Source organism: Prorops nasuta, unplaced genomic scaffold (assembly GCF_024137725.1).
Source record: "Prorops nasuta isolate Cenicafe-Biocafe unplaced genomic scaffold, Cenicafe_Pnas_1.2 PNAS00009, whole genome shotgun sequence".
Lineage (NCBI taxonomy): Eukaryota > Metazoa > Arthropoda > Insecta > Hymenoptera > Bethylidae > Prorops > Prorops nasuta.
Window position 1 is genome coordinate 3,097,962 of NW_027116806.1, and position 25,635 is coordinate 3,123,596.

The window sequence follows — 25,635 nt, forward strand, 5'->3', positions numbered from 1 at the left end:
CCGACCCCCTCGTCACCCGGTCATAGAATCCCCTTAGCTACTCTACTCCAGTTGGATTTCCGGATGATCCCCTAACCAATCACGAGTGGCGTGTGAAGTGTGAACTGCAGAATTATCCTGCACTACACGGATTATTGGCATATCTTCGGCAGAATACACAGCACGAACACTTGGAAGAAGCACCTCTTCAAGGATCGTAATGTAGTCTGCAGAAGACATCTTAGGAGGAATCTCAACCAATTCACCTATCGTGCCTCCTGACACCCACCCCCAAACGCCACACGTGATTCGTCCAGAGCGATCACTCTGAACGACGTATTCGGGGTTCATCCGAGAATCGCTGGGCCTCCAGACGTGAAGAAAACGTCGGTCAACGGATGGTACAAAAACCTTTTCATCGGTCCAGATCACCCTTTCCCATGTTTCACAGCTGGTCGCTAAATTTTCTAATGCAAACGCGACTCTTTGTTCTCGGTGCTGAGGATTAAGAGTAATCTTGCGGGCTGGACGATAGCAATTAATGCCGGCCACGTTAAGTCGCCGCCTACCCGATCGTTCGGATAAAGGAAATCCCGTCTCAACAATTCCGTCAACTACGTTCCCGAAGGGGTCTCGCGAAATGTAGTCCACTAGGAGTTGGTCCTCTACCGGTTGTGAACCAGCAGGTCTATGATTATTTGCACGGTGATCAGGCAATGCGTTACCACCGCCGCGCTGAAAAGCGGTAATCCACCGGCGAACGGTTTTCACCGAAACACCTGTAAGCGCTGCAATTTCTAAATTAGATTTTCCAGCCTCCCAAAGGCCTACAATTCGCCCCCTCAACCAAACTTCGATATTCGGTGCCATTATACGCGAAAACTAATAGCAATGCGCGAGCTCTAACCACCTAGAGTGCAATGAAACAGTTTATCAAAAAGAAACAAGCTATTCAGTGGTTTGTTTACATGCACTTCCGATCAAAACAAATGCCGAAGAAGCGAGCTCCTGCTCATATGGATTAGATTACAAAAAAAGCATAAATATAACATTGTATATTTTAAGGTTTGCAAAAATATTTTTGGAGGCAGTAGCAATGCTTCCAAATAATTAACAAAAAGAGAAGATAATAATGCTTTTAAAACGAAAAAAAAAAAATATCTCCCGCGGGACTCGAACCACCGACAAAAGCGCTCTAACTAATCTTCGAGGCAAGCGACCTAGCCATTGAGCCACGAACTCTTCATGACCATTGATCAAGATTTCTTCAATGTAAATGATATTTTAAACTGAAGGATATTGAGATATATTATTATCAATGTGTAACGATTATAAAAATATTTCTCTAATAATAATTAGTTAAGTGTGCGCGTTTAGGATATTATTCTATACATGTTAAAATTTAAAAGAAATAACTCTTCTTAGTCTGATTAATAAACGAGTGAATTTTATTAATTAAAATTATGTTATACTTACAAGAAAAGTTACATAAGTGGAAACCAGTATATTCTTATATTTAAATGAGTTTCTTCTATAATGCCAATAACTTATTGGTTTAAAAAATTAAAAGTAAATTAACATATGTATATATATATATGTGCATTACAGAATATCACATAATAATCCAGACTTATAATGTTAATTGTACCAAACGCTGTAAGCGACAATAATCTTTCATACTGACGTTTGACAGTGACAGGTGCACAGTATTTTAAAATCCCCGCTGTAATCGCAGTCTTCAATGGTGTCGCCTGAGAAAATCTTCTTTAGAGAGTATCCATTGGCGTAGAACTGACCTAAACAAGGACGGACGAATGATTCTTACCGAGCGAGAGAGATAGCCATAGGCAATGGCACAGATAGAAATAAGCCTCGGGACGCCTGGCTTGCCCTGCTATGCCGTATAAAGCTCTCTCTCTCGCACTCACGCATTTAGAGCGAGATAAACTAACTACTATAGTTATCGCGTTCCATTCCCCTATCTCCGCCTAGCAGAATAGAGTATACAGTGAAGGATCCTAAAATGCGGTTCCTAAACGCATCAAGGGACGTCATTTCTGCCGGTCATTGTACTTTCGGTACTACCGTAGTACCCAAAAGCGACATATCCTATAGCGTAGTACTATTTTGGGTACTACGCTATAGTCGCTGCTGATACTATGTACTGGTCGGCGGAAATACGTCAGAGGGTAGAGACTGTAGAGGGACCGCAATATAGATATTTCTAATTACTAATTTCAAAATACATAATGCATGGTCCGTGAGCCAAGACAAATGTTAGTATTATTGTATCGTACATACATACCGCAAGTTATAAAGAAATAAAGTGACAGTGTTAATCTTACTGACAGCTGATATACTGATGGTATAAGTGAATAAATAAAGTGACGAAATTTGTAAAATGGACATAAAAATAATTTTTAAAAGTATATAAAGGACTGAACATTTTAGATAAATATAACAATAAATTTTATAATATAAAATGTAAGATATAAATATTTTGTGGTACTTTGTGGGATTTTATTTCAGATTAAATTATAGTAATGTGTTTACTATGTCACTACTGAGGATGGAGCTATGTGGATTGAACATTAAAATGAAAGGAATAGATTCACCATATTATGGTTACTGTGTCATCGCTGAGGATCAAACTGTGTTAATTGAGATGAATATTAAAATAAACAAGTCAACACATTGGGTAAATACGATACAAATAAAGAAGCTGACAGATTACATTTGTAATTTCAAATGTAAGATTTTATATAGTACTTTTTGGGATTTTGTTTCAGATTAAATTATTGTAAAGTGTTTACTATGTCAATGCTAAGAATGGAGCTATGTGGATTGAACATTAAAACAAAAAGAATAGATTCACCATAATGTTATTTCTGTGTCATCGCTGATGAGGATAAAACTGTGTTAATTGAGACAGATATTAAAATAAATGAGTCAGCAATTTAGGTAAATACAATAATAAATAAAGAAAATGACAGAATAGATATATAATATAAAATGTAAGATGTTTTATAGTACTTTGTGGGATTTTGTTTCAGATTAAATTATAGTAATGTACGTGTGTTTACTGTATCACTGCTGAGGATGAAGCTATGTGGATCGAACATTAAAAAAAAAGAATATATTCACCATAATGTGGTTACTGTGTCATCGCTGAGGATCAAACTGTGATAATTGAGATGAATAATAAAATAAAGAAGCTGACAGATTAGATATATAATATAACACGTAAGATATTTTACAGTACTTTGTGGGATTTTATTTAAAGTTAATATATGTAAAATAAAATTTTTCTTTTCTTTTTACAATTGTATCTATATTAATTACTATATGTTGCAATCTCTTAAAATTAAGCCTCTGCTTTTATTAGCAAACTAATAGTTCCACACGGCAGTGATGCCAGAATCAAGCTTTTAGCAACAAAAATGAAGATAAGCGCTAGCCAGCAGCAGTATAGAAAATTTAAAGGGAAGCGGTACAAACACAACTATGCCTGGAGAGCATAGGTGTGATTTGGACTTCAGGCAACATTGGCTTTAGAAGAAGAGCGACTACCGCTAACCGTGACATTTTTACGTGTCATCCGTGTGAAGTGGTGCTGCGTTTACCTAAAAACTCAAAGCAAATAAAAATGCTTTTCCTAAATTGATTTTTAATTTTGATAAAATGGTCAAATGTAGCCATTAATTAATTAGATTTGGTAATAAATACAGAAAATGCGTTTTAATATAGCAAATGAGTTGAGGTAAAATAAACTCAATGTTTTTATATTAATCTGTTAACAAATGCATTTTTTTATTTATTATTGAGTCCAATAAATTAATGGTTATTAAAAAAAAATGAAAAAATTTTAAACTTCACCAAGACTCGAACACGAGCCCACCGCATGATAAACGGCAACCTTACTGCCTGCGCTACAGCGCTCACTTGATGTACCAAGAGCAAAACAGCCTTTTAAAGACTGACTACAATTCTTTCACTAACTCGTCATAAACGATCAAGAATTAGCTGCAATAATAAATACATTTATCTCCACAGGATTATTGCACTAAATTTATTATGTTTTTAATTTGAAGCATATATTTTACATAAAGATACGATACTTTAAGGCCATGCAATACTCTAAATACAAAACTATTCATATGCTCGTTTATCATAGTTATTCGACTACATATAACAAATATTATAATATTACTTAATTAATTTATGATAGTTGAGCATATGAATAGTTTTTATATAAAGTACTGAATGGTTACCCTTAAATTATCATATCTTCATGCAAAATGTATGCTTCAAATTGAAAACAATAAATTTAGTACAATAATGCTATGTAGATAAATGTATTTATTATTACAGCTAATTCTTGATCATTTATGACGAATTAATAAAAGAATTGTAGTCAGTCTTTAAAAAGGCTGTTTTGCTCTTGGTAAATCATGTGAGCCCTGTAGCGCAGGCGGTAAGGTTGCCGTTTGTCATGCGGTGGGCTCGGGTTCGAGTCTTGGTGAAGTTTAAAATTTTTTCATTTTTTTTTTTCATTACAAAGAATTTTTTTTTTAATAACCATTAACTTATTGGACTCAATAATAAATAAAAAAATGCATTTGTTAACAAATTAATATAAAAACATTGAGTTTATTTTACCTCAACTCATTTGTTATAATAAAACGCTTTTATTGTATTTATTACCAAATCTAATTAATTAATGGCTACATTTGACCATTTTATCAAAATTAAAAATCAATTTAGGAAAAGCATTTTTATTTTATTTATTCACTTATACCATAAGTACATCAGCTGTCAGATAGATCAAAGCTGTCACTACTCCTTATTTCTTTATTACACTTCATTTTTCCGTATACTAACATTTGTCTTCGTTCACGCCGTTCACGGTGACAGGCTGTGAATATAATATACAGGGTGATTCTCTAACGGCGGAACATAGGAGATTCGTGTTAGTTGACTATAGCGCTCAGAATGATGGTATCTGAGTGCGCTGATTGGTCAATATCATGTAGTGCCAACATGAAATGGTCCGTTACCAATAGATGAATAAGAAAAATGAGACCCATTCGCCATTTTGGAGTGGAGAAGTATTTACATGCTAGTTGTAGCAGAAAGAGGTGTGAAATGGAAAAATGTCAAATAGTGAGGTTACTAAAGTAAAAATGGAAAATAATGAATGGAAAATTGTAATATTCTTATTTTCCATTCATTATTTTCCATTTTTACTTTAGTAACCTCACTATTTGACATTTTTCCATTTCACACCTCTTTCTGCTACAACTAGCATGTAAATACTTCTCCACTCCAAAATGGCGAATGGGTCTCATTTTTCTTATTCATCTATTGGTAACGGACCATTTCATGTTGGCACTACATGATATTGACCAATCAGCGCTCTCAGATACCATCATCCTGAGCGCTATAGTCAACTAACACGAATCTCCTATGTCCCGCCGTTAGAGAATCACCCTGTATATAATTTTGGATATATTACGTTCTGCATTTAAGATGGTTACTGACGTATTTCCGCTGGCAGTATACTTTGTGCAGTCTGCATTCCTTATATCAAAATTCACTTACTATAGAGCGTAGTACTATTCAAGATGGCGGACTTGGCAACCTTGCTTCTAACAAGCATCAGCGCCGCCTACCGGCAAGGATTATTTTAGGACAATGCCATGAGCAATCTCCCGTTTCATCTCTGCTCTCTACTAAAACGAACAGGAGTACCAATTACATACACTTTGTTTAAAACGAACGCTTTAGTGTACGCACTTTCGCAAAAAGTGCAGAAAGTGTAAAAAGTACAACCAAAACGAACAAACCTAATATAATAGGTCTGTTTTCGTTGTCTACACTTTTTACACTTTAGTGCAGCAAGTGTTACTGTACTTTATTTTGAGTATAGCTAAGTGTAGAAAGTGGATGCTTACGTTCAGTGATCTGATGCGGGTTAGGGTTAGACCCAGTTTCAGAGCTGCAACTTTCGAAAAAACTCTAGATGGATCCGAGTTTAGTGAGGAGGCTTCCGCGAGTGGATCTGATCGGATCCGGGTTAAAGGGGATTAAGGTAGGACGTACTCAGACGTGATCGAAATTCAAAACAGCATTGGTAAAATTTCAATAAGCAAATAAAGGTAAACTTAGTTATAAACTTTTATTATTAACATTTTATCACGTAGTTTTTTAATTTCATCAGGTAAAAATAAAAAATTAAGAAGAATTAAATTATATTTAAAATGATAACCTTAATCTTATGTTTATTGTATTTAAATGGCAATAAATTTTCTGTATATTTGCAATTAATTACTAAATTTTTTCAGAAATAAAGATGGATCAATACTACACTCACAATAGATATGTAGGTATGTAAAGTTTAAATGTAGTACAGAATACTAAAATAGTAAAGTATTCAGTTTTATTAATTATACTTTAATTTCCTGCACAACCCAAAACATTGGAGTGAAAAAAGTGTATTTGCATTAATTATTAAATCTTAATTTCATTAGACTTTATTAAAAGGAAATATTTTAATTAATACTTTCTTTTTTTTGGCAGATCTGAATAAATATTCCTGGACAATTGGAAGCACAAAATTGTTGTTGGAACATATAAGGAAAAATAAAAATATAATACAAAATAAAAATATTGGTCAACAAAAATTATGGGAGGTAATTGCTGCAGAATTAGGTAAAAAAGGATATTTAGTTAATGGCAAGCAGTGTTCAAATAAATGGAAATCCTTTAACTTGTTGGTAAAACCTATTGCTATTGGTCACTTGTCCATTTTTGACACTTCAATCACGTCGGAATACGTCCTACCTTAACCCCTTTAACCCAGACCCGATCAGATCCACACGCGGAAGCCTCCTCACCAAATCCGGGTTAATCTAGGGTTTTTTTCGAAAGTTGTATTACTGCGACTGTAGTAAACCCTAACCCGGATCAGATCACTGAACGTAAACATCCACTAAATGCAAATATGTATAGTAACGGGAATGCTAAAGTACATTTAGGCCCGGTGTCACAAGCCTTGATTAACTTAAGCTGTTGATTAAGAAGTGCTGACAATCGCTACAAAATTAAAATAAGATACACCGAGACATCAGTTTAAGTTGTCGGTACTGAGGTGTGAATTGTTAGAGAGTGGTTGGAACGAAGGAATACTGTGGAATATTGGAACAGTTAGGAGAAGGAAAAAGTAAATTGCAACAATTTAAATATAAATTTAATATTGAATTGCATGATATAAAGGTAAGCTTAGTTGTAAATATAAATTGAATTTTTTAAATAATAAACATTATATATATTTGCATTAAATTTATTTTTATCAAGAGTATTGAATTTTTACAAATTTTTATATTTTATAATATAAATGATAACTTAAAGAACATAGATAAACAAGAAAAAATTTGTGGAGTATATTTACAAGTAAATTTGAAGAAACATTTCGCACAATTATAATGTCAATTAAATACATGATATATATTTATTTGGCTACACAGTGTATTTTATGACGAAGTTTTTTTTGAAAAATATGATTCTCCACGACAAATTAATTTTTGTATATGACATTTAACAAGCAGAAGAAACATTAAGTAGTAATTTTGATATTGCTTCTTTTTATTGATACTTATTAATTTTGAAGATTATCATGAACAACAGTCTGACAGAGTTTATTTTGGAATGGATGGAAGATGAAGAAGAGGAAGATGAACAAGTGAACTTATATATTCAAGCTCAAAAAGAAGAAACACGAACTTTTAGACAACAAAAGAATTGGTTTGATATATTAAATAATGATGATTTTAGAGAAAGATTTCGTCTTACCAAAAATGAATTTATAATGGTTCTAAGAAAAATATATGGAGGTTTAATATACCAAAATGGAACAAGGTTAGTTTAATCCAATATTTTTGTTTTTAATTATACTATTATAGCTAGACTTTCAAAGTAAAACTTGTATGATGTAAAGGATGACAGATAATAATGTCATTAATTCATTGTGTAAATTAGTTTAAAGTTTACTTGAAATTTACCCTGAATAAATTTTCAAATATCTTATAGTTCATTCTGGAATAAAATATATTTTCTTTAATTTAATTTATTGTACTAATGCAATAGTCTATAATAAAATTATCTATAGCCAACAACCTCAATTTGAAAGATGTTTACTAAAATGTTCTTCTTACAAAATAAAGCTACACATAATTTTTTAAAGCAAGATTATTTATACCCTATTTTATTGCAGATCAACTAATATATTACCCATTAATCAATTACTTGCCTGCTTACGCTTTTATGCTACTGGATGTTATATGGTAACTTGTGCAGATTTTTGCGGCTTCAGTAAAAAATCTGCTCAGAGAATAATACACAGAGTTTCTCCACTTATTGCAAATATGCATTCTGAATTTATAAAATTCCCCGTAAATAATGATGAAATTTTGGGGATGCAGCAAGGAAATTTCCAAAAATCAGGATTTATAAGGGTTATAGGCGCTATTGATTGTACACATGTAAAAATTGAATCATATGGTAAGATGCATTTGTCAAATATTTTGTTCCAAAAAAAAAGTTGAGATTTTCTATCATTAACCAATGTTAATGAAACAGGTGGGGATGATTCTGAACTGTACCGAAACAGGAAAAGTATTTTTTCAATAAATGTACAGGTCATTGCAAACTCTAAATTAGAAATAATAGATTTTGTAGCACGTTGGCCTGGATCAGCACACGATTCGACTATATTTAATCACTCTACAATAAAAGCGCGATTTGAAGCTGGACAATTTGGGAACGCTCTATTGCTAGGAGATGCTGGTTACCCAAACTTACCGTACTTGATGACACCTTTGCAAAATCCTGTAACGCATGCTGAAAATTTATACAATGAATCACAAATTAGAACTCGTTCTATGGTAGAGCGTTGTTTTGGAACTTGGAAAAGAAGTTTTCCTGTTTTATCTATCGGAACACGTTTTAAAACAGTGCAAAGAACTCTTGCAGTTATAGGAGCTACAGCTGTTTTACATAATATATTAAGACATACATTAGATGTTGAAGATTTTGATCCTAATTTATATAATGCCATAATACAAGAACAAGGAAATGAATTTCTGCATAACGATGAAAGAAGATATTTAATAGATCACTATTTTCAAAATATTTAATGTTTTGCTTTAAGGAAATCCGAGGAGTTTGCTTTTAGACGTTAGTAAATAATATAATAACTGTAAAGTTAAATGGATATATAAATATAAAAAATATTGTAATTAGATAAATACGTCGCCTTAAAATTTTAGAACTGAACTGTTATGGTAAAGCTAAGGATAAACAATACGTTTTTAACGTATGATGTAAGAATTAAATTCATTTTATTAAACTTTTTAATTAAAACAAAAATATATTTCTTTTATTTCTCTATGATCTTAAACATAGCTAAATAATATTTTGTAATTAACACATTGGTACTATAAACTGGTTACAATACATATGTAAATCATATATCACATTGCACATATCACATTGATATAAATTAAAACAAAAATTATGTAATAACCCCGCTATACTATATTAATAAACTTTATATACTTCTTAATAAAATCTAAAATTTCTGAACTTTTGTTGTTTTCAAACTTTTATTGGGATTTCAGTTTGATAAGTCACTTGAAGCGAAGTCTTCCTCCTGTTGATTTAATTTCTTTAGCTCTGCTTTTAACAATCTTCCTTTTAACTTTTCATTTCGTAATTGCTCCTTTATGACATTTTTTTCTATTGCTTGTTTATGAATTAAATTCTCCTTCATCAAATTTGTTAATTCAATTTTAGAATTCAATAATATGTTTTGAGTTTCGGTCAGCATTTTGTGGTTATTCTTTTTTTTCACACCAGTTATAGAATCTCCCTTAACAATCATTTTTAAAGGATTACTAATAGGCTGTGATAACTTTCTTGGATTCCAATCTTTCCATTCATTAATTTCATTGTCCTTTAAAAGATACTGTTAATAAAAATAATATACTTAATAGAGAATGTGTAATCAAAACGATTATACAAAAGAAACAAGTTCAAGTATTTTACCTGATAAATTTCTTTTGGATCATCTGGATCATCGTTTTCATCTTTATGTACATTCATAATATTCCACACTGTGCCTGTACCTTCTATTGCATCAGAATCAAAACTATTGTTTAAACCGAAAACACTTGAATGCCCAATTATATTTAATACTTTTTCAAATATGATATTTGGTTTCACATTTGAACGTCCACCACCTATAATTTTAAATTGATTTTAATATGTTAAATGGTCTTTGAAACAAACCATTTAAGAAAATCACCACTTAATGTCCACTTTAAATAAATTAGTTATGCATATTATTTTTTATAATATATATGTAGTTACCTGTAAGATTTGTTTGCCTTTTTAATTCTGCAAAATGCTTTTTTGTGTTTGCTTTTAAATTAGTCCATAAATTTTTAATGGCTCTTTCATCTCTATTCTCTAAGTTCGAGATGCTGTTATATTCTGCTGCTATTTTCTTCCATGTTTCTGCTTTTTCTATTGGTTTAACTTCATCAGTTTTTTTATTTTCTACTATGCTAGCATATTTATCCACCAAATCTATTAAGGCTAATTTTTCAACGTTATTAAAATTTGTTTGTCTCTTAAAGACAGCCATGATATATAATATAAAACACAATCTGTGAAAACACAATACTCTTGATATAAATAAATTTAATACAAATATATATAATATATTTATTATTTAAAAAATTCAATTTATATTTACAACTAGGCTTACCGTTATATCATGCAATTCAATATTAAATTTATATTTAAATTGTTGCAATTTACTTTTTCCTTCTCCTAACTATTCCAATATTCCACAGTATTCCTTCGTTCCAACCACTCTCTAACAATTCACACCTCAGTACCGACAACTTAAACTGATGTCTCGGTGTATCTTATTTTAATTTTGTAGTGATTGTCAGTACTTCTTAATCAACAACTTAAGTTAATCAAGGCTTGTGACACCGGGCCTTAGTACATATATGTATGCAGTAGTATGTACATACATTCATACATACAAGTCAAACGTCACCTTATACCTGTTACCGACTACCGTCCATTTTTTTTTGCTCCAAAAGATATTCGGAGGTCCAAGTTCCACCAGAGAGTGCTGCAGTCACGCCTGAAAGTTATAAAAAGGTCACGTGATACGTGGCGGCAAGTCTGAACTTGCAAAGAAGTTAAGTATTGTTTACATTATTATTAGTTGTAAAATGTGGTTATACTAGTTATTAAAATGTCTCGTGCAATTGTCGAAATTTTTGAATTAATGAATTACGTTGGCGGAGGTAGTAGGCCATTCGAAGAAGGGTGTAATATTTTAAATTCAAATCACATTTTATTATGTGGAGCTTATAATACTTCAAATACTAAAATCAATAAATATTTCGCTCTTTGTTTAAAAACGTCTTTCATATCAAGTTGCCCACACGAGATCAATGTAGAAATACAAATAGTCGATAATAAAAAAATAATTAAAGTTCACTGTAGTTGCCAGGCTGGTAATTCTGGCCGGTGTAAACACAGTGTTGGAGTATTATTGCTTTTAAATAAGTAAGCACTATAATTAATATTATTAAATGTTAATGTGTTTAATTGTATTTTTTTATATAATTAGACATACTAAAGATACGATTGAAGAGCTAGGATGTACAGACTTACGACAACAGTGGGGTCAAATAAAGCAAAAAGTTAACGATGCTTATGCTGCAGAACCACTTTATAAGTTTTGCCATGGATCGCAAACTGAAACCAAGTTTACTAAACCTGCAGAAATAAAACAAGAAATTTTCAAGATCTTATGCGAGGCAGATATTGAATCTGAATTGAGTCAGCATACAAGATGTTACCGTTTGTCAAGAGGAATAACTTATGAAAATTTTACAGCTTCTCGACTTTCAAAAAGATTTTCAAAAACTTTAAATAACAGTAATGGTAAAAATAAAACGGCACCAGCTAAACCAATAACCATTTGTGATTTAAATACAATGTATGGTTTCAAGCTGGACAGTAATATTTGTAATGAGATAAGTAAATTTCTTAGTAATAACATTTGGGAAACATATTTGAATAATTTTAATCTAACAATAAATAGTCGACAAGATGCAATATTTTACAATAAGTGTGTAAGTATCACGGTTGAACGAGCCAAGAATATTTTATTTACAACAGTCAAGCAGAATTCGAATGTGTGGTATGAAGAAAGAAGTCGGAGGATAACCGGTTCAATTTGTTATAGTTTGTATACTTACATGAAACGATGGCACAGTAAAGATGATTGGATAAAAAAAATGAATAGCACTTTTAGTTCCTCTTTTAAAGGAAATAGTGATACTTTTCGAGGAAAAATAAGCGAAGATAAAGCCAAAGTTGTATATGAAAAGTCAACAGGATATAAAGTTCAAGAGCTAGGCTTAGTCATTTTACACACATCACCGTGGTTAGGATATAGCCCTGATGGAATTAGTAATCAAAATATTTTACTAGAAATTAAATCGCCCAAAAATGGCAAAAATCTTGATGTACAAAATTTACTGAAAACATTACCTTTCATACAATTTGTGGACAATAAACCTACTTTAAAGACTCATCATCCCTATTATGGGCAGGTGCAAATGGGATTATGTTTGTTGGCTTTGGAGAAATGTCATTTTGTAGTGTTTGATTCATTACATAACACAATTGCAACTGTCAATGTCCCTCGGAATGATAACTTTATAAAAGATTTAATTTTTACAATATCAAAATGTTATTTTGAGCATGTATTACCTTGGTTAAGCGCAAGAAAATCTGCATGTAACAAAGAAAATAAATAATTCATTTTTATGGAACAAATATTTTTAATTATTTATTTTTACTTAAAATTTAATGCATTATTAATGCTTAATAAGAATAATAATGTTGCTTGCTTATGATAGGTCTACTCAAATTTACAAGCCCACAAACAATAGTTACAATCTTATCCATATACTTAGCTAGCTCCCATGATACTATAGATTTCATAATTTTAAAGTTTTTCAACCTTTCCATTATTCTTTCGATGTGCACTCTTGCTGATGCTATCTCCCTTGTCTTTAGACTGTCATCCTTTGACATTTGTTCATTTTGGCCGCTAGTAAAAGGTGGTCGATACAATTTGACGTTATACTGTTGGCACTCTCTTTCAATCAAAAACCCTCTATCCGCCATAATCGCATCTTCACCAGGGGTAAGTTCCTCTAATATATTACTTTGAAGAAAAATGGCTTTATCTGATGCTCGTCCACCATAGCATTTGCTATGAAATATAATAAGACCAGATGGTGAAGTGCCAATAAGTATCTTGAAAGTTTGTCTTCCTTTATAATGAGAATAAGTTTTAAGACGACATTGAAGACATTTACTAGAATCCACAGGTATTTCCGTACAATCTAACACTATTCGTGTGTCTTCAAAGTTTTTAAAATATACTGGAATGTTTTCTTTGATTTCTTCTTTATTTGGAAAGTATATAATTTCTTCTAAAACACTAGCCAGCAATTGTATTGTTTCTACAAAATAATTACTAACTGTGCTTTGACTAATCCCAAATAAAATTGCAAGACATTTGAAAGATAAACAGAGTTTCAACTTGGAGAGTGTTAAAATTATTCTTTCAGTTAATGAGCATAAATGTTTATCATTTACATTCTTTAAAATTAAACGGATCGCTTTTGCTAATGATTCTAATGTATAAAAAGAAATTCCTGCAAAAGCTTGCAAATCATCATCAGTTTTTAATAAATTTAGAAGACTAAACTTTCCTGTCTGAACACTTCGATCTAAACAGATATTTCGTGAAATATCCATTGAATTTGTTTCTGTTTGAATTTCTTTATTCACTTTCAAGCATTCATTTGTACTTTCAATAACTTCATTAGCTTTTAATTGTTCAATGACAGAATCAACCAAAAATCCTTCATTCAGGTTTTCTAACTCTTCAATGTCACAAGCAATATCATGTTCCCTGTTACTATTACACGTTTCTTTAGAATCAATACAAGAGTGATCTTCGGCATTGTCAGTTTCTTCCTCTAATATATTCTCAAGAAAAATAAGTTCATCTTCTTGGTCAAGAAATAAATTCAACGATGGTATACTGTTTTTTTTTAACATTCTCTTCTTAGCATCTGTATAATAAATAATATTCTTTAAATACCTATTGATAAAATCATTGTATAAATATAATTTATCACTTACTAAGATTGATGTAATCAGAAGGCTTAAAATGTAAGCCACAAATTATAGTACTAAGTGATATGCAATTAAGTTTTGTAACTTCAATCCACTTTAAGAGAATACTTTCGTCCTTCGGAAAACGATGCATGGGAATTCCAATACCAAAAACAGTTAAACAACCTTTTACAGCACATTGCCTTGTTTCCCATATTTTATTATTTCTTTTAATTTGAAACTCCATTTTAAACAATTATTTTTCATTATGTTTATAAAAGGTTATGAGTATTATGACACATTGTTTACTTATAACTTTAAGCACTTCGAGATTCCGCTACCAGATGGGAGCTGCTTTGCTTGGACCTTCGAATAACCACCAAAATGCTCATTTTTCAGATTATTAATGTACTCATATGTAATGTATAACCCTCATGTACACAGTGGGAAATTGAATCGTGTGTGGTTCGGCTAGTTTCACTCTGTAATTTAACATGGAAAATGATATACTACACTATAGTTAAAAGCACACACGATTCAATTTCCCACTGTATATCATGCCCTTTCGAAAACGGTCAAGTGACTCAAGTGTAGTCAAGTGACTCAAGTGTAGTCAAGTGTTCAAACTTCAAATTGCTTCAAATATACGACCTTGTATTTGAAATTCCCTCTCTTCTCAACGATTACACTTCGTACACTTGCTCCAGACTAGGTGTAGATAGTGTAAGAAAATCTACACTAAAGTGTAAATGACCGCCACTAATGGCCTGCAAGATTTTTTGATGCGTCTAGGAACCATACTTCCCCATGGATTTTTCCCCGCCTGGACTGAGTGACTGGAAAGAGTATAGGATGTGTATGATAGGCTATCCTTGTTTAAATGCCTTAAAGAGAAAGAGAGAGCCTTATACCGCGTTCAACGTGGTTTCTCCAGGCCTTTGTTTCTTATTTTCCTATCTCGGACGTCGCCATTGCTCTTCTCTCTCTAACTCATAGATTTCTATCTGCGTCTTTGTCTAAAATAATTCTACGCCACTGGGTGATTTTTTGGTGAGTCTATACCACTGGACCTATCTGTGAGTCTTGTGAGAGTGTGAAAAGTGCAGAAATGTCAGTCTGGCAGCGCGGATTTTTAATCAAACGAGTGTTAGTATAAATTGTTAAAGAGTTTTAATTTGTTGGAAAATGTTAACCAGTTATAGTGAAGTTATAAAATTTTTAATGACTTTTCTGGATTATCGAAAAAAACAGGTATAATAAATTTTTTATACTTCTAAAAACTTACATTACGTATTAAGGAAAGATATTAAGTTAATTCTTGTCAAAATTAACTTAATATATAAATGTATGAAACAAATAGATTCATGAATTTAAATAAGAAATACATAATAAAAAATATTATTATAATTTTTTAAATAAAATGCAGATCCTAGTGTATTTATTATCATGTATAGTTAATTGGTAAAATTACTGCTAATTTTAATGTCTCTTTTTCCTAGGTGTAAATATACACAACTATTTATACACATAGATTGTGGTAAGATCAATCTTCTTTATTTTTGTTCTTATTTTTAACTCTTTGATTTGCATATCTAAAAAAGTCCATCGTCGTATTTTCCATTTGGATATTTGTCCCATTAGGAAACATCAATTTAACCATTTCTATAAATACAAATAATTAATGTAAATATTGGAGATAAGTTATTAATATTAGATTTAAAAAATGTTTTATTTACCCTTTAATTCGGCTATCAGTTTTAAATTTTCTATTCGAAAATTACCCTTTGCTCCGGTCCAAGAGCAATTTACCGATACTTCGTCCGTAAAAAGTTTAGAAAGGCACCGTCTTGTAAAATTAGAAACATTTTTACCACCAATAGTTCTTAAAACTTGTCGCTATATTATTTGGTTGAAAAAGAAGCAAATTATTCTATATTATATTAATGTTTATAAGATTCCAACTTTCAATTAAATATTTTAATAAGTTCAATTTGTTAGGACTATCAAAAATTAATTACAAGTTTCTTTCTTTCTTGTGAATTTTCTAGAGTCTTTTCTACTTCTTTAATTTGTTCAATACTGTTTAGTGGAAGCATAGAATTAAATAAATTATTTAGATTATCATTTCCCCAAAGTCCACTTGGCGAATTCTCCATATTAGCATTCATTTGCTGTAATTGAAAATTCATTTCCATAATTCGACGAGATAAAATACTTAATTCCTGTTGACATGCTGAAATACAGAAATAGTAATTTTTCATTGAATATTTTTTGCAATTATAAAAAGTTATACTATTTTATTAAATTAATACTAACCTTGGCAACATGTATGCTCATTTTGATTTATCGGAATGTCTTGTGAAGTAATAACTGCATGTTCCTTTCTATAATTTAAAATTACAATTTATGACCCTTGAAAATCAGTATTAGATATTGGTTCAGCATTTATAAGATCATTTTGACATAAATTATTACTGTTATCTGAAAAAAAATTAAATAATGTTCCTATCAAGTCCATGCATGGTATAAAATACATATCTGTAACTAAAGATAACACATAATAAGATTTTATACCTGCATCATTATCACTAAAAGTAAACAATTCAACATTTTCATCTTTGTCACTACTATTAGAGCTCTCATCCGCAAAATCTGAAAAACGAAAAATACAACAAATATAAAATGAAATACACTTAAAGTCATTGAACTATATAAAATAAATACCTGAAAAAATTTTAGGCTTGATTTTCCTTAGCCCCTTTCCCATTGGCTGACTTTCATTATCCGTAGCCTCGAGAGACGCAAATTGATGCTCATATTTACTAGCAGATTTAAAGTCAACTACAACAATTAAATTTAATAAAGTTAGGTATTTTAAAGTGTTCCTCCTCCTAAAAATTTAAGTTAAATTATATAAATCAACTAACCAAATGTTTTTATAATTTGACACGCATAAGTTTTCCATGAATTTTGAGGATCAGATAACCTTTTAATATGCAATTTAGAATCTTTTGACTTTGATGGCCATGTACAATATGATATATTGTTTTTAAAAAATGTCCATTTTAATGGTACAGTGGAAATCTCTTCACTGCTGTCATCTTGTACAAATTTAACTACTGCGTAGGCTTTTAAATTAGTTTCCTACAAGAAAAAAAACTGATTATTTTAAATCTTGTACGGTTAGAATATCTGGACAAAATTTTGTTTGTGTTATTATTAAGCTTAAAAATTACTGATATATTAATCAAATTCAAGACTGTTATAACCATGCTTGCAATAAAAAGTATATTACGCAAACAATTCAGCTGTGTCATTGACTATAAATCTATAATTTTATTATAAATTCACTATTAGCAAAGCATGAGTAATATTATTTGTATAAGTAATAACAGTTTAGATATTAATAATATATTAAAAATGATTAATGAAATTGATATGTTGCTTAAAAAGTATTATAAATATACGTATGTCTTGTTATTCCTTACTGTAGCATCATTAGCAGTTGAATTCGCATCTGACTGGTATTGACTCGTTGATGCTAATCGACTTTGAATATGCTGTATCTATTGAAGCAAACATTAAATACTTTTCATACTCATTTAAAATTAACAAATAAAACTATTAACAACTTTTTCTAAATATTTCATGTTTTTTGAAAGATTAAATTGTAAAATATAACATACACATGTATTGGTTCTTTTAGCATTCGAATCCACATTGAGTTTTGACTTGCTCCTTAACGAATGACTTTGAGGATCAGTATGTATATTCTATGAAACAAATATGATACATATTCATCTAAATTAATTCAATAAAACTGCAAAAGTAACAATTAATTTACATACTTGTTTTTCTTTCAGTACATTTGTTAAATGGCTCATTTTTAAGTCTGAAATTAATTAAAATTGCTCAGAAGTTTCTTTAACTAATTATCCTATTTGTATATATGCACACTTATGTATTAACAGTTTTAAGAATTCCTTTTTTTCATATTTCATCTGCTTTTCAGTCATTGAAACTCCCGCGATTCATGTGTGCGAAAACTGTTCCTTTATTAATTGCACCTAGCACAGGAGAATGTCATCAAAATTTAGCTCATATAAGGTTCTATGGAAGGTCCTACCAGGAGTAAAGTGCATAAGTCATACTGATTTCAACCAGAGGAATTAAGCAACGCTAAGGAATGGAACACAGATTCAGATCACGCAGCATGCTCTCCACATCTATAATAAGCCAACCTGTTTTCTTAGATAAGTAATATTACTGATAACCATATATAAAATGTATTCAAACATGATCCTTTGTGGTTTCCCTTATGTTTCGCAGGTCAAATGTTCTAATAAGGCTGATGAGCTGCATCCAATTGGTGAATAAAAATGAGGCCAGGCTATGTGTCAATTCTGCTGCTTCAAATTTGGAATCTCCATGCAGAAGCCAAATGGAAATATTAAAAAAAGATTTGTTATTCAGGTATTATTTAACAATGATCTAAATGCATCAAAATGGCTATTACTGGTAGTCATTTTTCAAATTTGTTTATATCTAAACTAATTTTCTTTGCTGGTTTAGGTCCAGTAAATATTAATAGATTTGGCTGTCAGTATTTGATCTCAATAACTGTCCTGCATTACAAATGGAGACTAGTAAAGCTGATGAACTGCAACCAAGTGGTGAATAAAAATGAGGCCAGGCTATTTGTAATGCTGCTGCTTCGAATCTGGAATCTCCATGCAGAAACGAAATTGGAAAGATTAAGAAAAGATTTGTTATTCAGGTATTATTTAAAAATGATCTAAATGCATCAATATGGCTATTACTGGTAGTCATTTTTGAAACTTGTTTATATCTAAACTTATTTTCTTTGCTGTTTTAGGTCCAGTAAATATTAATAGATTTGGCTATCAGTATTTGCTTTGAATAACTGTCCTAGATTATAAATGGAGATGAAAGAAAATCTTATATATAGAAAGTAGGGTACAGGATAATGAATTAATCTTTCAAAATATTTTTCTTTTCTTTATTTAGATTACGTTTATATATTATATTGTGAATTATAAAAGATTTATTCCAATGGATTCAAGAGCAATATACCTTTTTCTGACGATTTCAATTAGCTTCTTACTTTTTCTCCTTTTTATGTTTAAACGTCGTCATTTGTCATGAATCCCACAGATAAATCTATATTTTTACTTTCCTATGGGTAATTCTACTTTGCATATGTATTTGCATCCATGCTCAAAATAATTATAATCATAGTAAATGAATGTATTTATTGTGTTCGGGAAGTAAAGCTTTGTAGATTAAGGTAAAATGTATTAGTTTATTGAAATATTATTAATTGATAAATGAAATTATTGCTATTTTATAAGGTATTAACTATATGTAATTTTAATAAAATAAAATGCCTTGTATAAAGATTATTTCAATTTTATTTATTATAAATAATCGTTGTTTATTAGTGTATATTAATAAATTGTTTTTACAAATAATATTAATTAAAAGAGACTATCCATTCAGGGAATATCAATCATTTATTTCAAATTGAAAAGTGTAAAATAAAGAGGATAAGTTTTCTTAAATTTGTAAATGAAATTAGCCATATTGATGCATTTAGATCATTTTTAAATAATACCTGAATAACAAATCTTTTCTTAATCTTTCCAATTTTGTTTCTGCATGGAGATTCCAGATTCGAAGCAGCAGCATTACAAATAGCCTGGCCTCATTTTTATTCACCACTTGGTTGCAGTTCATTAGCTTTACTAGTCTCCATTTGTAATGCAGGACAGTTATTGAGACCAAATACTGACAGCCAAATCTATTAATATTTACTGGACCTAAAACAGCAAAGAAAATAAGTTTAGATATAAACAAGTTTGAAAAATGACTACCAGTAATAGCCATATTGATGCATTTAGATCATTTTTAAATATTACCTGAATAACAAATCTTTTTTTAATATTTCCATTTGGCTTCTGCATGGAGATTCCCAATTTGAACCAGCAGAATTGACACATAGCCTGGCCTCATTTTTATTCACCAATTGGATGCAGCTCATCAGCCTTATTAGAACATTTGACCTGCGAAACATAAGGGAAACCACAAAGGATCATGTTTGAATACATTTTATATATGGTTATCAGTAATATTACTTATCTAAGAAAACAGGTTGGCTTATTATAGATGTGGAGAGCATGCTGCGTGATCTGAAACTGTGTTCCATTCCTTAGCGTTGCTTAATTCCTCTGGTTGAAATCATTATGACGTATGCACTTTACTCCTGGTAGGACCTTCCATAGAACCTTTACGCCTAGGAAAAAGAGACATTATAATTAGCAGTAATTTTACCAATTAACTATACATGATAATAAATACACTAGGATCTGCATATTATTTAAAAAATTATAATAATATTTTTTATTATGTATTTCTTATTTAAATTCATGAATCTATTTGTTTCATACATTTATATATTAAGTTAATTTTGACAAGAATTAACTGAATATATATCCTTAATACTTAATGTAAGTTTTTAGAAGTATAAAAAATTTGTATACCTGTTTTTTTCGATAATCCAGAAAAGTCATTAAAAATTTTATAACTTCACTATAACTGGTTAACATTTTCCAACAAATTAAAACTCTTTAACAATTTATACTAACACTCGTTTGATTAAAAATCCGCGCTGCCAAACTGACATTTCTGCACTTTTCACACTCTCACAAGACTCCCAGATAGGTCCAGTGGTATAGACTCACCAAAAAATCACCCAGTGGCGTAGAATTATTTTAGACAAAGACGCAGATAGAAATCTATGAGTTAGAGAGAGAAGAGCAATGGCGACGTCCGAGATAGGAAAATAAGAAACGAAGGCCTGGAGAAACCAGGTTGAACGCGGTATAAGGCTCTCTCTTTCTCTTTAAGGCATTTAAACAAGGATAGCCTATCATACACATCATATACTCTTTCCAGTCACTCAGTCCAGGCGGGGAAAAATCCATGGGGAAGTATGGTTCCTAAACGCATCAAAAAAATCTTGCAGGCCATTAGTGGCGGTCATTGTACATAGTAAGAAGAACAGCATATCGCATGTCACTTCCAGAAAAGAAAACGCGTAAAGTGTAGAAAAGTGTACACTTTCTGTAAAAAGTGTGAAAAGTGTAGGCAACGAAAACAGACCTAATATCTAACACTTTTTACACTTAGGTGTAAAAAGTGTAACTATATAAAACGAACAAACCTTATAATTCATTAGCAAAAACAATCGATAGCCACCACTACTAGTTGAGTTCGGAAATAAACTCTTTTCACTCCGACGGAGCTTTCCCTAGAATTCCCTATTCACTCCGTCTAGTAATTCTGGGTGCGTTCCAAGTCACGCATAAAGCACTCAGAGCGCATACATATTCGTTCCGATTTGAGCAATATGTCCATAAAGAGCGCTTTGCTAGCGATTATATTTCCCTAGATTATACTATCCGAATAAATTCTTTGACTATTTCGAATGTACAGATATCGCATAAGCTGCCCCTAAATCAGACTTGAAGCAGTTGAAGCTTTCATTGCGTAAATAAATTTAACGCGCCATTTTTGAATGTTCTGTAAATATCGAATGTTGCAACCTGATTCTGAGGATTATTTTATTTTTCTAAATGGTGGAATTATATGAATTTCCTGTTCTTTTGGAAGAGACTAATGAATCAATCATATTATTAGAAAGTGAAGAAAATATAGAAAGAGCTGTTCGAGGTGAAAAGAATTATATTATACCTTTATATGAACTATAAATTCTATTTAAATATTACTAATTTAATTTATTATTTTAATCATATTAAATGTTAGATTTATCTAGGTATATAATTATTTGCAGACCCAGCATTTTTGTTAAGCCTCGTTAAGAAACATAAGAATTCCTTAAGAGACAGTACTAACACCACATCTGTAATTGATTGTGAATACGATGAAGAAAATTGTGATGAACCTGATCCAACACCAGGAACAAGTATCCAAGATGATAACAGTGATAATAAACCAGCATTTATATGGCCAGACAATGCTGTGTTACTTTTACTTGAGTTATACAGGGAAAAAGAACATGAATTTACAAACAGTTGCAAACGAAGCCATAAAATTTGGTCAGAAATTGCTGATCAAATAAGAGATATGAACCCAGCATATGCTGTTACAGCACAGCAATGTACATCTAAAATGTCAGGATTAAAACGGACATACAAAAGAATAATTGACATGAATAAGAAAAGTGGTAACCACAGGACTTCGTGGTCATTGTTTTCAGTATGTTTTTAATAAAATGTATTATTACACAGTTTATGTACTATTTATTAGTCTGTTGTTTATATACTTACTGTTTTTTGCAGACTATGGATTCCTTATTTGGAGATAAAGCATCCACTAAACCACTTTCGATTGCTACAAGTGATGGTCCATCAAATCCGGGAAAAATAGAAGCATCCAATTTAAACACTGATCCCAAAGTAATCCCAAAGAAAAGAAAGCGGATAGAGAACATCCTAGAAGAACATTTTCAAAATTCTGAGGAAGACAAGAAAAAAAGAAATTATGAAATTCAAGAGAGAGAGGCAAATAGAGAAAGAAGGCATCAAGAAAGACTGCAAGCAGCTGAAAAAAGACATAATGAAGGTATAAGTATGCAAAAGTCATTTATTGATATGATGACAAAATTTTTAGACAAAGTATAATTTACCTAATAAGCACATGTACCTAATATTAAACTTATTATATATATAAGTATATATAATGTAATAACTAAGATGAATCAAGGCTGAAACTTGTTTATTATATGAATATTTAATTAATACAAAATTTAAACCATTTCTTTAAAAAATATAAAACGAAGGTATAGACACAAATTATATTTGTTGTAATAAAGTGATGAGTTAAATTTTCTATATTGGAAAAACTATATATTTGCAAGTTTTATTTGTAATTCCCTCATTATCCTGTTTCTCTTCTCATTGCCTACATTATAATTATATTGAGGTGCTGCTTCAATTGACTCCTCACACGTAACACCAACCGTCATCTCATCGTTTTGTAATATACAGATGTTGTGTAGCACACAGCATGCTATAATGAACTCAGGAATTTTTCTAATATCTGTTAGTGGTAGGCAATCTAACAATATCCTGAATCATATTTTTAACAGCCCTATTGCTCGTTCGACTGCCATCCTTGTTGATGATAAACAAAAATTATAATTTTTTTGTCGAACTGTTAAATGGCCATTGTCTCTGAATGGAACTAATAAGTGATTGTGGTTGGCATAAGCTGCGTCTCCAATAATATGGGAGTCATTCAAAAAATATACATGTGGCTTCTCAAGAAATGATGCAACGGGAGAGTTTCTAAATACTCTAGCATCATGTAGTGAGCCTACTTCACCTGCATAGCAATGGGTAAATAGGCCATGCGAAATACATACCAATTGGACATTAAGTGAATGGAAGCCTTTTCGGTTCATATAGGAAGCTGCATCAGTTGGCGGAGCTCTTATTTTTATGTGCGTGCCATCGATTGCACCAATCACATTTGGAAAACCATTAGTTTTCTTGAAACTTTCCATAATATAAGTACAATTGTCTCCGTTAGGCCACTGTATAAATCTTGGTGCGATGCAATGTAATGCATAAGTTACCCTCCTAACAGCTCTAAAAGCAGTAGCCTTTCCAACACCAAATTTTATGCAAACTGACCTGTAATTATTCAGTAAAGAAATAATAGCTTCTTGTAAACTAACTTAAGAATTATTCATTACGCATGTGTGTTTATTCTATTATTATAATAATAAAACACATATCTTTGGTACAGAAATTATTATGTGCAATTCGCATACATACCTATATGAGTCAGGAGTAGCCATAAACCATAAAGCAATATATAATTGCTTTTCAGCAGAAATAGGTTTTTTTCCACAAATGGATGATGTAGCATTTAAGGCTGCTCCAATTAAAGAAAGTATCTTCTCGAAGGTAGCAGGATACATCCTAAATTGCAAGTTATAACGTAGCAAAATTAAATTTGGTTTATAAATTAATGTATATATACTAGAAATTTACCTAAAGTGTTGTTTAAACACAACGTCTTTATAGTTAGGAATTACACGTTCGATGTAATCACTGATTATAGGTAATTTCTCAGGTTCTCCACGCGAGTAATTAATCATAAGTCTTTGATACAAAATTTGTAAATCAATAAGAGGTACTTCATCCTCTTCATTCTCGCTATCACTAGATTCCAAACTATCACTATCATAATTTTTAAAAAATGATAAGGAAGTAATTGTCGCGAACATAAATTTTTTCAAATCTTTATTTCTGGAGCATCTCTCCTCAATGGACGTCATTTTTCATTTATTTTGCGTACCAAAACCGTTCCGAATAGCTTATATGCGGCTATGCAGTTCGAGCGGTCTGAGCGTGCAGTAATGAAAAGAAACGATTTCAAAGCGCTGTGCGACATAAATGCGCTGAAAGCGCCCCATGCGTGACTTGGAACGCACCCTCTGTGTCCGGGAGCAAGTTAGAGAGTGAATAGGGAATATGGAAGAGCTGTGATAGCTGATTGCTATTCTATCCCCACTTCTAAAAGGAAAATAGGGGTAAGGATAAATAAGAAATATTGGCACTAATTGGGAGCTCCGTCTGACTAGTTTAAGCGGGAAAGAAGCAAAATTGACAAATGTTGGTTTCATTATTTTGGAATTAAATTTCAAACGTTTGTTTATATAAATCTAAGGGCCTGATAAAGTAAGTGAAATAAAATTTAAAATAATCCAATATCGTGTATAGTTAAAAAAATTATTCTCCCCTATTTTCCTTTTAGAAGTGGGGATAGAATAGCAATCAGCTCTCACAGTTCTTCCATATTCCCTATTTACTCTCTAACTTAATTGCTCCCGGATACAGAGGACGTTTATTTTCAGGGATTAGATCCAGATCTCGGATCAGACTTACCGCAGTGTCGCAGCTTACGAAAAAAAAATACTAGATCACCCTAGACTAATCCGGATCTAGTGAGGAGGCTTTCGCGAGAGTGAATCTGGATCCAGATTTAAGTAGAGTAATTAGGGCCTATTCAGGTGTGGAAATTTTAGCTGTCATTAGTGGCATTATTCTAATCAACAAAAGGTAAATATTAAATGTCCAATTTGTTTTGCTAAAGATAAAGAAAGAAGTATAATAATCATTAATAATTTTCACCTTCTATATAATATATTAATTTTCTTACATAATTTCTCTTAATAACATATTATTTACAGATTAAACAATGGATTATATGAATTTATGGAATATTTTATTTGAAAATGATGAGGAGGAAGATGATGTA

General features: G+C 31.2%; 5 protein-coding genes across 12 annotated transcripts; 1 reads left to right on the forward strand and 4 right to left on the reverse strand.

The window, feature by feature from the left end:
- Positions 1–8,335: 8,335 nt before the first annotated feature.
- Positions 8,336–9,320, forward strand: LOC136776412 (putative nuclease HARBI1). The gene is made up of 2 exons (XM_066731923.1): positions 8,336–8,538; positions 8,617–9,320. The coding sequence occupies exons 1-2, from the start codon at positions 8,403–8,405 to the stop codon at positions 9,171–9,173; spliced, it is 693 nt and encodes a 230-aa protein (XP_066588020.1). The 5' UTR covers positions 8,336–8,402; the 3' UTR covers positions 9,174–9,320.
- A 279-nt stretch (positions 9,321–9,599) lies between these two features.
- LOC136776377 (uncharacterized) lies at positions 9,600–11,405 on the reverse strand. Of its 2 annotated transcripts, none has more exons than XM_066731848.1 (5): positions 11,271–11,405; positions 10,808–11,197; positions 10,408–10,706; positions 10,084–10,277; positions 9,600–9,991 (listed from the first exon to the last, which is right to left on the reverse strand). In XM_066731848.1, exons 3-5 carry the CDS (start codon positions 10,682–10,684, stop codon positions 9,653–9,655), a joined length of 810 nt encoding a protein of 269 aa, XP_066587945.1. In that variant the 5' UTR covers positions 10,685–10,706; positions 10,808–11,197; positions 11,271–11,405; the 3' UTR covers positions 9,600–9,652. The 2 variants fall into 2 exon arrangements, with proteins under 2 accessions (XP_066587945.1, XP_066587944.1); XM_066731847.1 differs by having other exon boundaries at positions 9,600–10,003.
- A 1,552-nt stretch (positions 11,406–12,957) lies between these two features.
- LOC136776166 (uncharacterized) lies at positions 12,958–14,654 on the reverse strand. The gene is made up of 2 exons (XM_066731543.1): positions 14,293–14,654; positions 12,958–14,222 (listed from the first exon to the last, which is right to left on the reverse strand). Exons 1-2 carry the CDS (start codon positions 14,510–14,512, stop codon positions 12,958–12,960), a joined length of 1,485 nt encoding a protein of 494 aa, XP_066587640.1. The 5' UTR covers positions 14,513–14,654.
- An 854-nt stretch (positions 14,655–15,508) lies between these two features.
- On the reverse strand, positions 15,509–21,008 carry LOC136776272 (uncharacterized). 7 transcript variants are annotated; one of them, XM_066731686.1, is made up of 11 exons: positions 20,876–20,957; positions 18,235–18,332; positions 18,114–18,157; positions 17,952–18,038; positions 17,754–17,831; positions 17,193–17,409; positions 16,990–17,106; positions 16,840–16,917; positions 16,582–16,746; positions 16,002–16,498; positions 15,509–15,927 (listed from the first exon to the last, which is right to left on the reverse strand). In XM_066731686.1, exons 3-9 carry the CDS (start codon positions 18,147–18,149, stop codon positions 16,670–16,672), a joined length of 690 nt encoding a protein of 229 aa, XP_066587783.1. In that variant the 5' UTR covers positions 18,150–18,157; positions 18,235–18,332; positions 20,876–20,957; the 3' UTR covers positions 15,509–15,927; positions 16,002–16,498; positions 16,582–16,669. The 7 variants fall into 7 exon arrangements, with proteins under 7 accessions (XP_066587783.1, XP_066587778.1, XP_066587776.1 ...); XM_066731681.1 differs by having other exon boundaries at positions 18,114–18,332; positions 20,871–21,008; XM_066731679.1 differs by having other exon boundaries at positions 18,114–18,332; positions 20,931–20,981.
- Positions 21,009–23,440: 2,432 nt separating this feature from the next.
- Positions 23,441–24,652, reverse strand: LOC136776167 (putative nuclease HARBI1). Its single transcript, XM_066731544.1, has 3 exons — positions 24,366–24,652; positions 24,147–24,293; positions 23,441–24,002 (listed from the first exon to the last, which is right to left on the reverse strand). Exons 1-3 carry the CDS (start codon positions 24,650–24,652, stop codon positions 23,441–23,443), a joined length of 996 nt encoding a protein of 331 aa, XP_066587641.1.
- Between the last annotated feature and the right edge of the window lie 983 nt (positions 24,653–25,635).